This window comes from Lissotriton vulgaris, chromosome 5 (assembly GCF_964263255.1).
Source record: "Lissotriton vulgaris chromosome 5, aLisVul1.2, whole genome shotgun sequence".
NCBI classification, from domain to species: domain Eukaryota; kingdom Metazoa; phylum Chordata; class Amphibia; order Caudata; family Salamandridae; genus Lissotriton; species Lissotriton vulgaris.
The window spans coordinates 1916655196-1916669695 of record NC_141693.1 but is presented as its reverse complement, the minus strand read 5'-3'; the positions used below and the strand labels follow the sequence as shown (position 1 = coordinate 1916669695).

Sequence of the window (14500 nt, the reverse complement as noted above, 5' to 3'; positions counted from 1 at the left end):
TAGATAGAGTGGGGCGATAGATAGACAGAGTGGGGGCGATAGATAGATAGAGTGGGGGCGATAGATAGACAGATAGCGTGAGGGAGATAGATAGCTAGATAGATAGATAGATAGATAGATAGATAGATAGATAGATAGATAGATAGATAGATAGATAGATAGATAGATAGATAGATAGATAGATAGACAGATGCTCTCAGGTCCTCTACTGCCCTCAGACCCCATGGACTGACCCTCCGATGCCTCCTGACAGCGCCCACGCCCACCCTGACGGCACGGCTCACCCAAGGATTTCTAACTGATTGGGCTGTGACAGAATGTGGTTGGCTGAGGAAGTGGACGTGTATGCATGAGCTGTAGAAGCACGTTCACCAGGAGAAATGGGGGTTCTGTGAGATTATTATTGGGAGAAATGTAGTGCGCAATGAAGCATTTTAGTGCTGTTGTCCTGATACCTTTGCTTTGAGCTTAATAGCGTTGTGCACCTATTTTAGTGTAGGCAATAGCAGCTCTCCCACAAGTGTCAGGTTCAATAAATAAACCCTGCCACCGGCTCTTTCTTCACAGCTTCTGTGTGTGTATTCTGCCTGACTGCATAACGACTCAGGCCCCAAGAGAGGCTTAGCTAAAAAACAGAAAAACACCCGAGGGGGTTGGGTGGGTGTTCTGAATTCTGTTTTCATTTGAGAAACTCGGATCACTGCATGTGGTTTTAGTATTGTGACATGGATAAGAAGGGGGGGGGGGGCGCTCGAGCGAGGACTGTTACATAAAAAATGCTGCGGGTCTTTAATATAACACACATCACAAACTGAATTGCCTACTAGTACTTGAGCAATGGCCCGTGTTATTTCTCCACACTACATCACTTTTTATATTACCTTCAGAGTTAAAAGTAAGAGTCCACACTTCAGCAAACAGGACCTGCTGCCTGTAGGTTATACATTTCGCTGAATAAAGCGCTCAACACCATCGATATATACATACAGATTGCAGCTCCACTCTTCAGATGCCTGCTGGCCGCACGCACACAACCACTTGCGCACTTTATAAACATAGGTACGGTTACTGAGTCACCGCCAGAATCTGGTAGGACAGTTGGTATGGAGGCACTGGCGACTAACCCTACCACTCCCACCCCGTAATGGCCCCCAAGCATGTCCTGAGGTGTGAAGATGGTCTTTGAAGGCCGTTTACAGCCTTCCACATGGTTTTCTGGTGTGAGAGCGGGGGACAAATGTTTTGGGATGCCATAAACTCGCCCGTGAGGTGTGAGCTCCCCCTCCCTGTGGCTTTCTTTCATGGAAAGCTGACTCGCAGAATCCCTCGCCCCGTTCAAAAATATTTCTGCGGTTTGTTCTGGCTGGCGGCGCCTCGGCCATAAATGAAAGATAAAGGGAAAGACTGCGGCATGGAGCGCAAAGCAGAGGCGGGCTGTAGAGGGGAGAGAACATGCGAGGGGGGGCTACAGTCAAAGAGAGAGAGACCGGCAGTAGACTCAGAGGAGAGAGAGCGCGCTCAGGAGGGGTAGAGGAGAGAGACAGTCAAAGAGATCGAGAAGCTGAGACAGGCAGTCAAAGGGAGGCAGTCACAGAGAGAGGCAAGCCAGGCAGTGGTTAGCGAGAGGCAGACAGGCAGTGGAGTGAGATAGAAGCATAAAGAGGAGCAAGGCCAAGTAGAAAAGACAGGCAGACAATGTCAATGGAAGAAAAAGAGAGACAGGCAGTCAAAGAAAGCAAGAGACATTCAGCGGAAGAAAAAAATGCAACAGGTAGAGAGAGCAAGTCAAAACAAGTGCACACCTAGCGCGATCGCCCCAAAAAATTAAATACCTTGTTCATTACTTGGGAAAACGGCCGCAATTGATCTTGTTTACTCTGAAAATGGATTTTTGGAGCAACTTTGAGTTAGCATGTCACTGTAATTTAAAGCAGCACTCTGCAACGTGACAGAGTGCTTCATTAGTTCATCTGGGGAGGATAATGCGATGCATCTCAGCCTCTGTGTCTCGCCACTTTATAAATTCAAAGTACACGGAAAGAGCGTGCGAATTGGAAATGACAGATGGAGAAGGTCAGGCCAGTTCAAAGACCTTCTCGGAGGTATAATTTGGACGAGAGAGAAAACTAGGAAGGCGGGGGAGCGGGGAGCAGATCCCTTTGAAGCACGGCCTCGCGCCTGTGAAAGTGAGTGAAACAGCAGGGATGTAATTAGGGGGGAGGAGAAGTGAGGCCGAGCGCGCGCTGGGGTGAAGGCCTGAGGCCGCTGGGGAAGCTTCAGATGCCTGTGGGAAGGAGGCTGATGGGTTTGATGTGGACGCGCTTTCCGCACGAGTGCACCACATGAACTGGAAGAAATCTGCGATGGTTTCAGAGCTTGGTTTGCCCTCTATACTCTCGTCTATTTATCCCTTACGGGATAGAATACTCGAGACCTAAAAATGAATGGGCCCAGCGTAGATCCCTCCACACTATAATGTGCCATTTAAAACAATAATCACTAGCCACAGTTGATGTACATGCAGTGTCCTGTTCATGATCGCCCTCCTCTGCTCAGCTAATCGCAAACGCCCAGGCTGTACAGGAAGCAGCATGCAGCGGCCTGCAGGGGCCTACTATACTATCTAAGGCCGACGGCTAGCGTAGTTACAGCGCTCCGCGACCTCCGTGTCTGCCGCAAGCACTCACCTCCGGGGATTGACGGCTCCCACGACGGGAAAAATACGGGAGCCTCAGCGCCGGTACAGTAAGCCGCTCAGCTCCCTCTTACCATAGTCCTTGAATCCGTGCCCCGTCCCCAGGAGCAGCATTGCCTTAGGCAGCCCGCACCGCGAGCGTCCAGTCGCCAGCAAAGGAACAGGTAAAGGTTCCTACACTCAGTGCAGGGCCCAGTAATCTCCTTTTTTACCGCTGATGGCAGATTCTGGTAGCGCGTCGCAGTGGCCTCTATATTAGCTCAGCAGGTAACATCAGTGGGCGCTCACAGAGCAGGATGGTGAAGGATGTTAAAGGCCGCCGGCAGAGCAACACTACAGTGCAGCCATCTTGCCGTGCGCCAGACCACGCTCCAGTGTATAGGTATACTTGTGTATATCTCCGTGTGAGTGTGAGTGAATCTGTCCATACAACTAAATATATGTGTGTTTTGCTGTATGTGTGACACAGTTTTCTGCATAATAATGTATGTTTATATATACCTAAGTAAAAGAGGGAGTGTATGAATGTGTGTTATTAAACATGTGAGGATATAAGTGTGACACCTCAACTAAGATAATGCTTACATATATACTTATCAATTTCTCCATTTTCAAAAGATTGTTAGAGACTTAGTTTTAAAACATTCTTTAAAGTTGCTCAGGAGACACAAGTAATACTGATAATTATATCACTAGTTCTTCAACTATTTTAACTCTCCATTCTTTATCTTCTTCTTTTGAATTTTCTTCTCATTGACACTCTTTTAATTATTTAAACATTTTATCAATTTACGTAAACTTTATTTTTAAATATGATATTTAAGGAATCTTAAAAAAAGAAATTGAAGCACAGCCCTCGCGCTTCCGTACTTCATATGATTGAAGGATCTTTGGAGCACTGAAAAAAGTGCATGAAAAAGAATAGGAGAACCACAAAACAACCTTTGAGTAGATTGCATCTAGCCATGGTTACGTTGCTTGGTATAGTATAGTAAATAAAATGGTTTTTAAAATGTTAGGATTCTTACATTTCCTGTTTAACTATCTCACACAGACATACCTTGCAATACTGCCTACTGTTACCTTATATATTTGGTGAGGGACAGGGCTGTTTAGTAAAAGGCTTCTTTTGGGGGAAAAGTTTCATGTAGAATACACTTAATGTACTACTTACGGTGTGATGTGTTTAGAGCATTCTGTATTATGAGCACCCATATCTGATGATTTTGCACTGTTATAGCAATGATCCTGATAGAATCACAGTGGTTGAACTTGGAATCTAATGAAGGACACATTGGCATAGTTGATGGTTCTCTTTCTGCAACTGCCTTTATATATTCCAACATATGTCAAAGGCATAAGTGACAGAGGTCATCTCGGCTTTGTCCAAAGATTGACAAATGTAGGCGACATGTCAATAAAACAGTTTTGTTAAACATAAATGGGGTAACCCTGTGTCCCTCAGAACCTGGGTGAGCGTGGTTAAGAACAAAGTGGTTCTGTTGGGTAACAAACAATTGCTTTAAAATTGGCTATGTTAGCTCAGTACATGCTGAGTTTAATAAACCTCTCTGAAAACAACTGAAGTTCAAGTTTTTTTTATCTCAGTAAAAAGTAAAAACAATCATAATACACAGGAATTACTTCATTCCATAGTGACACAAGTTTCAATACGTGAGGGACCGTTACAGAAACATGTGATAAACGTGACTGTTGGTGAACACAGTGATCAGTGCATTGAATTCAGTGACACATATATACAATTTATACAGGGGAATTGTTAAGGGACTCACGTCTGAGCATACCTGTGCCAATGGTTTCAAGCGTATGAGTTAGCATTGTTGGCCCACCGGGTCCCTGAGAAGGATTGGAGAGCGGGGTTGTGGGGACGCTTTGTGAATGAGGGGAGAGATATCCTGTTGGACATGCCTGTTGAGGACAGGATGTCTTATACTCATATGAAAGATGCTTTAATGTTAAGGTATGGCCTAACCCCAGAAAAGTACAGACAAGCCTTTAGAGAATAAAAGAAATTGCCTGGTACTACGTGGGTTGAATATGTGTCAATTTTTTGCAGAGCCATGGATGGTTGGGTAAAGGGCAGCAAAGTGGAAAGTTATGATGCTCTTTATGATTTGTTTGCTTGGGAGCACTTGTCTAATAACTGTTTTCCAGAGCTGCGCCAACACCTTATTGTAGCAAGATATCTAGCCCTAGAAAACTTGCTGAGGAGGCGGACTGCTGGGTCAGTACCAGGGTCCACAAGGGCCCAGTGGGAGACTCAGCCAAAGGTGGGCAGGGTCCCCAGAAGAAGAGTGGGGGGGACAAGGGTAAACAGAGGGAGTTTCAGAAAGGGCCCCAAAGTAATCCCCAAGGGAACTAAGGGAAGGGTTCCCAGCCTCTCCCAGTGAGGAAGCCAGAGGCCCGACAGGTAAGCCTGTTCATAGGGGCCCAATGACCTGCTACTCTTGTAAGCAGGCGGGACACCGTTTTTATGATCCCCAGTGTCCCATAAAGAACTCTAATGCACCACCACGTGCACCCCCCCGTCAGTTGGCAAGTGTAGCCCTGGGAGGGGAGGAGATGGTTGCCCCTGGTGGGAGGGGTCCCGCAGCGATGTCCCTGGTCTCTCTAGAAATGGTCCCTCCACCCCCTCTGCCTAGTAACACTAATAAATATAGGCAGTGGGTGACCATTAATGGCCATAGGGTGGAAGCTCTCATAGACACTGGAGCAAGTGTGACAGCTGTCAAGTGTCACTTGGTGTCCAGAGAGCAGGTGGTCCCTCATGCATTCTACCCTGTTATAGCTGCTGACAACTCCCAGAGAGAGTGTGAGGTAGCTCAGGTTCCCTTTGAATGGGGGGGAGTTTCAGGTACTCTTCAAGTTGCTGTAAGGCCCGCCATGCCTGTTGATTGTCTCCTGGGCAATGATTTGGAGGACTCCCCTTGGGCTCAGGTGGAGCGAGAGACGCATTTGAAAATGTTGGGTGTGCCAGAGTGGGTGTGTGCAACCACTCGATCGATGACAGCAAGTAAGGGTGTTGAAAGTATGGCCCAGGACCCGGCTGTGACGAGAAGAGGCAGGGGCGCGGGAAACCGTCCCCCAAAGTTCCCACGGTCCAGGAGGAGGTAGACCTTGAGGGGGATGCCCTGGAACCTACAGGGGAACAAGTTGCTGAACTGGGAGACCTGCCCGAGCTGGCCCATTGGCAGCAGGATGGTGGTCCCTCCAGGGAAGAATTTTGTGCAGAACAGAAAGTGTGCCCTTCTCTTGTGGGTATGAGGCAGCAGGCCTCAGCCCAAACAACAGGTGATCAGTCAGGATCACATTTGGTCTACTGGGAGAACGATCTCCTGTATAGCGAGCCTAAGGCTGCTGAGCATGGGTCAGCCCGTGTGCTGGTGGTACCCCAGCGCTTCAGAGCCTTCCTACTGGGTTTGGCTCATGACGTTCCGTTAGCTGGACATCTGGGGCAGGACAAGACCTATGACAGGCTTGTCACCCATTTTTATTGACCTCAGATGAGAAGGGATACAGATATCCATTGCAAAACCTGTCAAACTTGCCAGGCAAGTGGGAAAATTGGGAGGAAGCAGAAGGCTCCCCTCCAACCTTTTCCTGTCATCAGTACCCCCTTTGACCGGGTGGGGATTGACATTGTTGGGCCCTGGACCCCAAGACAGCCATGGGCAACAGGTTCATCCTGGTCTTGGAGGACCATGCCACACGGTACCCGGAAGCCATCCCTCTCAGAACAGAGACGGCCCCGTGGTGGGACGGGCATTGATGGGTGTTTTTCCCGCATGGGATTCCCCAGAGAGGTGGTGTCAGACCGGGGCACCAACTTCATTTCCAATTATATGAAGTCTCTGTGGAAGGAGTGTCGGGTAACCTACAAGTTCACCACTCCTTACCACCCTCAAGGTAATGGGTTGGTTGAGAGATTCAACCGAACCCTTAAAGGCATGATCATGGGTCTTGAAGAACCAATGAGGCGTAAATGGGACGTCCTCTTGCCATGCCTGCTGTTTGCTTACCGTGAGGTGCCACAGAAGTCTCTAGGGTTCAGCCCCTTTGAGCTTTTGTATGGACACCCCGTAAGAGGACCTTTGAGTCTGGTCAAAGAAGGCTGGGAGCAATCTCCCAGGAAACCTCCCCAGGATGCATACAGTTACATGCTGGCCTTTAGGAACCAGACTCGATGCTTCAGAGATCTTGCTCAGGCAAATCTGGAGGCCAGCCAGGAAGAGATGAAGCAGTGGTACGACCGGAATGCCACTCTGGTGGAGCTTCAACCTGGTCAGAAAGTTTAGGTCATGTCCCCGGTGGAACCTTGTGCGCTCAAGGACAGTGGACTGGACCGTTTGAGGTTGTGGAGAAAAAGATCGATGTCACCTACATGGTGGACTTGAAATCTCCCAGGAACCCCTTGCGGGTCCTGCATGTCAACCGTTTAAAGCCCCACTTAGAAAGGTCCGAAGTGGGCATGCTCCTAGCTACAGATGCTGGACTGGAGGAGGTGAGTGAACCTCTTCCTGACCTCCTGTATCCAAAAGAGCAAGATGGGTCAGTGGATGGTGTTGTCCTCTCTGACACACTGACCCCTGAGCAGCAGCAAGATTGTCGCCAACTATTGGGACAATTCCCTGATTTTTTCTCCTTGATTCCTGGTGTCACTCAGTGGTGTGTCCATGATGTAGACACCGGGGACAGCACTCCTGTGAAGCACAAGGCCTACAGAGTGACTGACAAGGTCAGAGCATACATCAAGTAGGAGGTCTCCCAAATGTTTGCCTTAGGGGTGGTTGAGTCCTCTAGCAGTCCTTGGGCCAGCCCAGTGGTCTTGGTCCCGAAGGCTGCAGTGCCTGGTGCTTCATCAGAACTTCGGTTCTGTGTGGATTACCGAGGACTCAATTCAGTCACCAAGACTGATGTGCACCCCATCCCCAGAGCTGATGAGCTCATAGATCGTTTAGGGGCTGCCCGGTACCTTAGTACGTTTGATCTAACGTCTGGGTATTGGCAGATCGCCTTGACTGATGGGGCAAAAGAGAGGTCAGCATTCTCCACACCAGATGGGCACTACCAGTTCCGGGATTTCAGCGCCGCCTACCTGGACGACATAGCAGTGTTCAGCGCCAGCTGGGAGGAACACTTGCGCCACCTCCAGGAAGTGTTGGTTGCCCTGCGCAGAGCAAGCCTCACAATCAAAGCCAGTAAGTGCCAGATTGGGCAGGGTTCAGTGGTGTACTTGGGGCACCAAGTAGGGAGCGGCGTGAGTCTGGGTGTGACTGTGTTAGATATGATATTGTGTGTTTGAGTGCATTACTGTATGTTTGTGTTGTGACGGTGAGTGTGAGTTTCTGTGTGTTGGGTTGGTTGTGTGGATGAGTATGTGTGTATATGGAATTGTGTGCCTGTAGCTGTCTGTATGTCAATGTGGGTGTGTGTGTGTATGACTGTGTATATTATATGGGATTTTGAGGGTGGGTATGACTATATGAGAGATGATAGTGTGTTTTGGGGGCGATAGTGAGTATAACTGTGTAATGGTGTTGTGTGGGTGTGACATTGTGTGGTTTTATGTGTGTGTGCATTCTGTGGTACTCTGCCCGTGAGTGTCTGGGAGTGTTGTATAGTTATCTCTGTGTATGTCATTATGTGGATGAGAGGTTGAGTTTTTGTGAGAATTGTGCGAGCATGTATGACTGTGTGACTGTGTGTGTGACTCTATGTATTGGATTGTGTGGTTGTGTGAGTGTCTGTGTATCTTTTTAAAAATGGCTCAACATTTGTGTGTGTTTGATAGAGGGAGGGAGTGTGTGTGTGTGTGGGTATGTGTACTTGTGTCTATGTGTATGAAAGCGTATGAGGTTGTGAGGCTGTAAGTGTGACTGTATATTGGATTGTGATGGTGGTTGCAGCTCTATGTGTGGGGATGGTTGTGTATATGAGTGTATGGGGTGTTGTATATGTGTGTGTTGGATTGTGGGGGTGTATTGTGTATATGTTTGTGAAGGATAGTCTCTGAGTATCTGGGGTATGGTGTAGGTATTTGTGTGTCATTGTGTGGGTGTGTGTAGGTGTATGTGTTTGGGTATGTGTGGTTGATTATATGTATGACGGCTTGTATATATGTATTTCTGTGTGTGTGACTACATTAACTATAACTCCTTCCTTTTCCATGCACTGTTTATACCTTTGCATAGTACATCATTTACAGCATGTGAAATCATAGCATTCATAACATCACTTATAACTTCTCAAATTACATTACATCGCACCACAGTGCTTGGTAGAGTGGCAAGTTATAGTTAGTGTTGTGTGGTTATTGAGCTGAAAAGAGTGTGTCACAAGGTAAGCTACATATAATCATTTGAAGGTGCTGGATACATTTTAAATGAGCGGTATAACTATAACTTTAGAAGTTTGTGTAGTTTAAACTTGGGTGTATAGGAAAAATAAGTTTTCCTTTGTACAGTGTAGTAAGTTTTATATAGTGTAGTGACATGGTGTCTCATATAGTGGAGTCAAGTATTGTAGACTGGAGCAGCAAGCTGTAAAGTGGAATGGTGTGTTGAACAGTAGAGTAGGGTGGTGTAGAGTGTTAGAGAGTTTTAGACTGGAGTAGGGTGAAGTAGAGTGGCATAGAGTGGAGTATCGTGAAGTGGAGTGTCATAGAGTTTAATGGAGGCAAGTGTCAGAGAGTTGAGTGCCCTCTCATATAGTAGAGTGGTATATCGTAGAGAGCACTTGAGTGGCATGTCGTTGAGTATTATACAGTGTATTACACTAGAGTAAAGAGGATGGACATAGAGTGGAGTAGAGTGTCATAGAATGCCATTGAGTGTAGTACAATGTTGTAGAGTGGTGTTTCATAAATTGGAGTGGAGTGTCGACAGTGGAGCGATGTAGAGTGTAGTATAGTACAGTGGGGTAGAATGAGATAAAGTGTGGTAGAGTGGAGCATAGTGGAGTGGAGTAAACTGGAGTGGGGTAGTGTAGAGTGGAGTAAAATGTCAGAGTGGAGTGGTGTGGAGTGCAGTAGAGTAGAGAAGCATAGAAAACACTTAGGAAACTTATGGGAAGTCCTATTGGAGTCTGGGGTTGACAAACCGCTTGTGAACTTTATGGCATCCCTTCATCGGGAATTGTTTGCTACAGTGCGGGTTACCAAGGAAGGTAGGTGCACCAGCCGTTTTAAGTCTGAGAGAGGAGTCCGTCAGGGCTGCATCCTGGCCCCCTCCTCTTTACCATTTATATAAATGGCCTGGGTAAACATCTTGAGGCAGTGGAGGGGGACGTTCCGTGTGTAGGAGAAGCCAGAATCCCGGCCCTCCTATACGAGGACGATGCAGTCCTGATAGCACATACCGGGCTGGGCCTTCAGCGTTTATTGGACTCATTTGGTGCCTTTATGGACCAACTGGATTTAAAAATTAACGCGAAGACATCCCATACGATGGTGGTGGGCCGCCATAGAAACATGAGTAAACTCACACCTTTTTTCTGTAAGGGAGAGGCAGTGTCTAGGGTGACAGTTTTCCCCTATCTTGGGGTTTCCTTCGATGAGAAGGGCTCGTGGGATCCCAAATCAAGACAAAGAGCTTATTATTGGCGAGAGCTTCCTCAGCCCTCATGGGGTTTGCAAACAGGTTAGGGGCCAGGCCCATGGAGGCACTTCCAAAAATGTACAATTCCAAGTGCATTTCAATAGTCATGTATGGGTCCTCACTATGGGGGCATGCGTCACAGGAAAAAATTCAAACAGTGGAAAATAAGTTCCCGAGACTTCTTCTTTCTGTCCCCCAGTCCACCCCCCACCTTTTCGATCCACGGGGAGGTGGGTTAAGACTACGTAACCGATAAACTGAGATTGGCTCCCCTAATATTCTGGTTGAAGGCTTAATAATGAACTAACACTTAGCCATGCTATTCTGTATGATGTTATGTCTCTGGACCACGCAAAGAGAATACCCTGGCTAGAGTATGTGAGACACACCTTTCTTCAGCTAGGACGACCGGAATTATTTAATTCCCCTTCTTGTATCAGGAGGCAGGACATTAATTAGACTAAAATGCATTTTATGGACAAGGCTAGATTGGCTCGAGAGGCGCAAGAAATGATTAAACCAACTGTCAGATTACATTATATGTTAATAATTTCCCCTTCTTTTGAGCCCTACCTCAGAATTGTAATCAGGCCCTTCCACAGATACCTGTTAACCACATTTAGATTTAATTTATTTCATTATTCTTTAGGTAGCTATCAATCCTGGAGCAAACCAGAAGGGGGCCCCCGTGTGAATGTGATGAATTCTCCCAACAGGACACCATGCACTTTATCATGTTTTGTGGTTTATATTCGGACTCTAGGAAAAAATACCTGGTACCAACTTTAAGAGAAGCCGGCTTCGCTCAAGTCAGGCCGGCTCTAGTTTACCTACAGTCCTTGGGTAGCACCTCCATTATATTTGGTGTAGCTAGTTTTTTAGTGGCGGCTTGCAGAACTAAAACAAAAATGGTGAACTCGAGGGGCTTTGTATAGCTCTGTAGAGCCTCCACTTAAATACTGGCCTGTATTGCATTTGTGTCCCATCACTGTATATTATGCCTTTGCCCGGATTTTGTAAATGTATGAAATTTGTAATTTTAAATTTTGTATATAAATGTTTTATGTCTTTTATGATTTTTAACAAATCGAATAAAGTGTATTTGACTGACTGACTGACTTAGGAAACCATAACTCGCACCTTTAGGCCACAATTTATAGTTTCTTAACATAAGTATAACTATAAGTACAACTATAACTGCTACATTTCTATTGTTCTGTTTGGTTAGAATGTCAACCTAACTATAATGTCCATGTCACCCTTGGGTTTTTCAGAGGATAGATGAGATGGGTGATATGTTAAATTAGTCCATTCATTAAAACTTTAACTCACATAATCTTTTTCCATATAAATATATATATATATATATATATATATATATATACACCAGCACACTCGTTCACGATTCACAAGAACGGAGTCCTCGTGAGAAAGGGAAGGCAATTCCCGAAACGCGTCGAGTAAGGCTGTGATTAAATCCGGTTTTTGAAAACTATTGGTGGCCGTTCTTGTGAATCGTGAACGAGTATGCTGGTATGTAAAGGGACTGGCGATCCCGTCCTGGGCCCGCCGCTGCAAGAGGCCACTACAGCTTTGCGCCAAAACTTTTCCTGGAAAATATATATATATATATATATATATATATATATATATATATATATATAAATGTTCATATCAATATTTATCTGTCTATTAATCTATATAGATAGATAGATAGATAGATAGATAGATAGATAGATAGATAGATAGATAGATTAATTAATTAATTAATTAATTGTGGGTTTATATAGCGCTAGGATAGACTCCCGGAGGAGTATCTCCGCGCTTCGACCGCTGCGAAACCCTTCCTGGCTTCCCTGAGAGATGGTCCCTTAATGGGTATCTCCAGGGTGAGACCAGGCATCCCCGGCGGTCTGGTGGGGCCGTTAGTGCAGATGAGGCAAGCTTATGCCCAGAGTTGCCGAGTGTGATCGCTGATCAGAGTGGGCACCGAGGCGAGAGAATTATCGAGTCCGCTGACCCTGGTCCAGAAACCTGCCGCGTCGGGAATCGAACCCTGGTCCCGGGCCGTCCTCTGCTCTCAGGTCTGCCGCCTTAATGGTTTAACTTATGGACTAATTTAACATATCGCTCATCAGATCTTTGAAAAGGTTTGTAATTTTGGTTATAGATCAGTGTTACATGCTAAATAGGAGAAATAACATGTTGCTGTACAATAATAATAATAATATGTAAATATATAAAATGTTTTTAATTGTTAAAATTGTTTTAATCAAGAAAAACTACAAGAACCAGACTGAGAAGATCATTAGTACATTTGAGCTGCTGAAGCAGTTTCTTGACAAGGAGAAGCATCAACTTCTCAACAAACTTGAAAAGGAACATGGGGAGAATATGAAGAAGATGCAAGAGAAAGTGACTGAACTTGAGGTATCACAATCTACCCACCGGGGCCTTATTACGGAGTTAGAGAAGAAGTGTCAACAACAGGATGTCGAAATGCTGAAGGTAAGAGTCGGTGTCTGATGCCTGTGAACGTTCAAAGCAGGTTCGCTTTAAGTGATGAACAGACTTTGTTGGGTTGGGAAGGAAAGCCCTTTGTAGCTCTGGATGGCATGTTCCCCTGTGCTAGGTCATTTCCCCTTGGGGTGCTCACTACAGACCTTTCCTGTTACATGGATTGGGACACTAGTGTGGTGTTTTAGAAGTGGACACACTAAGACACCCCTCTTTAGGAGAGTGGATAATAGGGTGTCTACACAGGCTTTGTGGAACTGGCAATTGTTGGAGAGTGGGTCTTAACACATAGGTTACAGCATAAATGTGCTATCTAAAATAATACGACACACATGTGAAATACAGGAAGTGAGTCAAGAGTGGCTCCATTTATTCAAGCGATTTAAATAATAAATGTCAAAACACATCATTATTCATTGAATACACTACGCATTCTAGAAAATAACAAGTGTCTAAGACACAGCGCACACCATGCATAAAACATGCAATTTAGTAAGTTTAAAATCGCAGCAGTGCAAGGAAAGAGAGAGGGAGATACAGAGTAAATATCGAAATAAAATGAAATATCGCAATCTCAATAGAAAATGCTAAGTATAATGGTTTAACTGGGAACACCAACAGCGTGAAAAATACACTGTGGAAGGTGGTCGACAAATGAACTGATAGGTGGCCTTTTATACCTTTTTAGGTCTCGGAACTGCGAACAGATTGCGAAGCAATCTGTCGTTCCGAGACTCTTTTGTAATCATTCTGGCTTTCGAGGAGTCAAGGGAGACAGACAAGCGAGGTGCACGCGCAACCTTGGAACTGGGATCAGGTCGCGCGCGCTTCCTGTCTCCCATGGCTCCTTGGAAGCAGACTCACACGCACGCACACACACACATACAGACCACCCCCCCCCTCGCCGCACATACACACACTCACCCACACACACTCACACACACACATACAGAACATCCCCCCCTCGCCGCAGCACATGCGCAAGCACACACAGAGACACCCCCCCTCCTCCCCCCCTTCCTACCTCGTCTCGGCGTGTCTTTGCGCTCCATGGTGACGTTCGCCAAATGAGGGTGAGCACTGGACAGACTGTCTTGCACAAGGACGGGCAGGTGCACAGTCGTCAACAGGCCCCCAACAAGTCACCGAGCACCTAAGGAGGGGTACCCTCTTTCAACAGGACACACCGGCTTGCCCCAGTCGCGTGCCGTCCCTGCCTCTCAGATTGCGTGCTAGTGCTCGCACGCAGCCGCCGTTCACGGCTGCGCGCGCCCCCGCAGCTGAAGCAGCAGGCCTAAGGTCGCCAGTACATAGGGAGAAGCGGGTTGCTTTGCTAATTGTGCCGGTGCTTTCTGGTGCTTAGCACCGGCACTTACCTATCAGGGCCGTGTCTACTGCATGTCACATTTATTCACATGCTATTTATTACCTCACTGACTGTTGCTGTTAGTGCGCCCTCTGTCGGCTCCCAGCCGCTACAGCATTGATGCCGCCCGAGACGATTACTAAGTACCGCTGGAGCGATGAAGAAATGCTCCCGCGGTGTCACTTAACCACCAGAATCAAACTGAGCTGAAAGAATGGGTGACTTAACTGCTGGCGAGCGGGAAAAGAAAGATGAACACTGACTCACTGCCTAATAGTATGGAGACCCGGGCAGTGGTTATGTGTG

General features: G+C 46.5%; 1 protein-coding gene across 1 annotated transcript in view; it reads left to right on the top strand.

Annotated features, from left to right (window-relative positions):
• Nucleotides 1-14500, top strand: part of LOC147717712 (E3 ubiquitin-protein ligase TRIM39-like) — a 723224-nt gene that overhangs the window by 273984 nt on the left and 434740 nt on the right. Inside the window, exon 3 of the mRNA XM_086920555.1 lies at nt 12589-12819. Within this exon, the coding sequence (XP_086776681.1) occupies nt 12589-12819 (231 nt within the window). The remainder of the gene's footprint in view (nt 1-12588; nt 12820-14500) is intronic.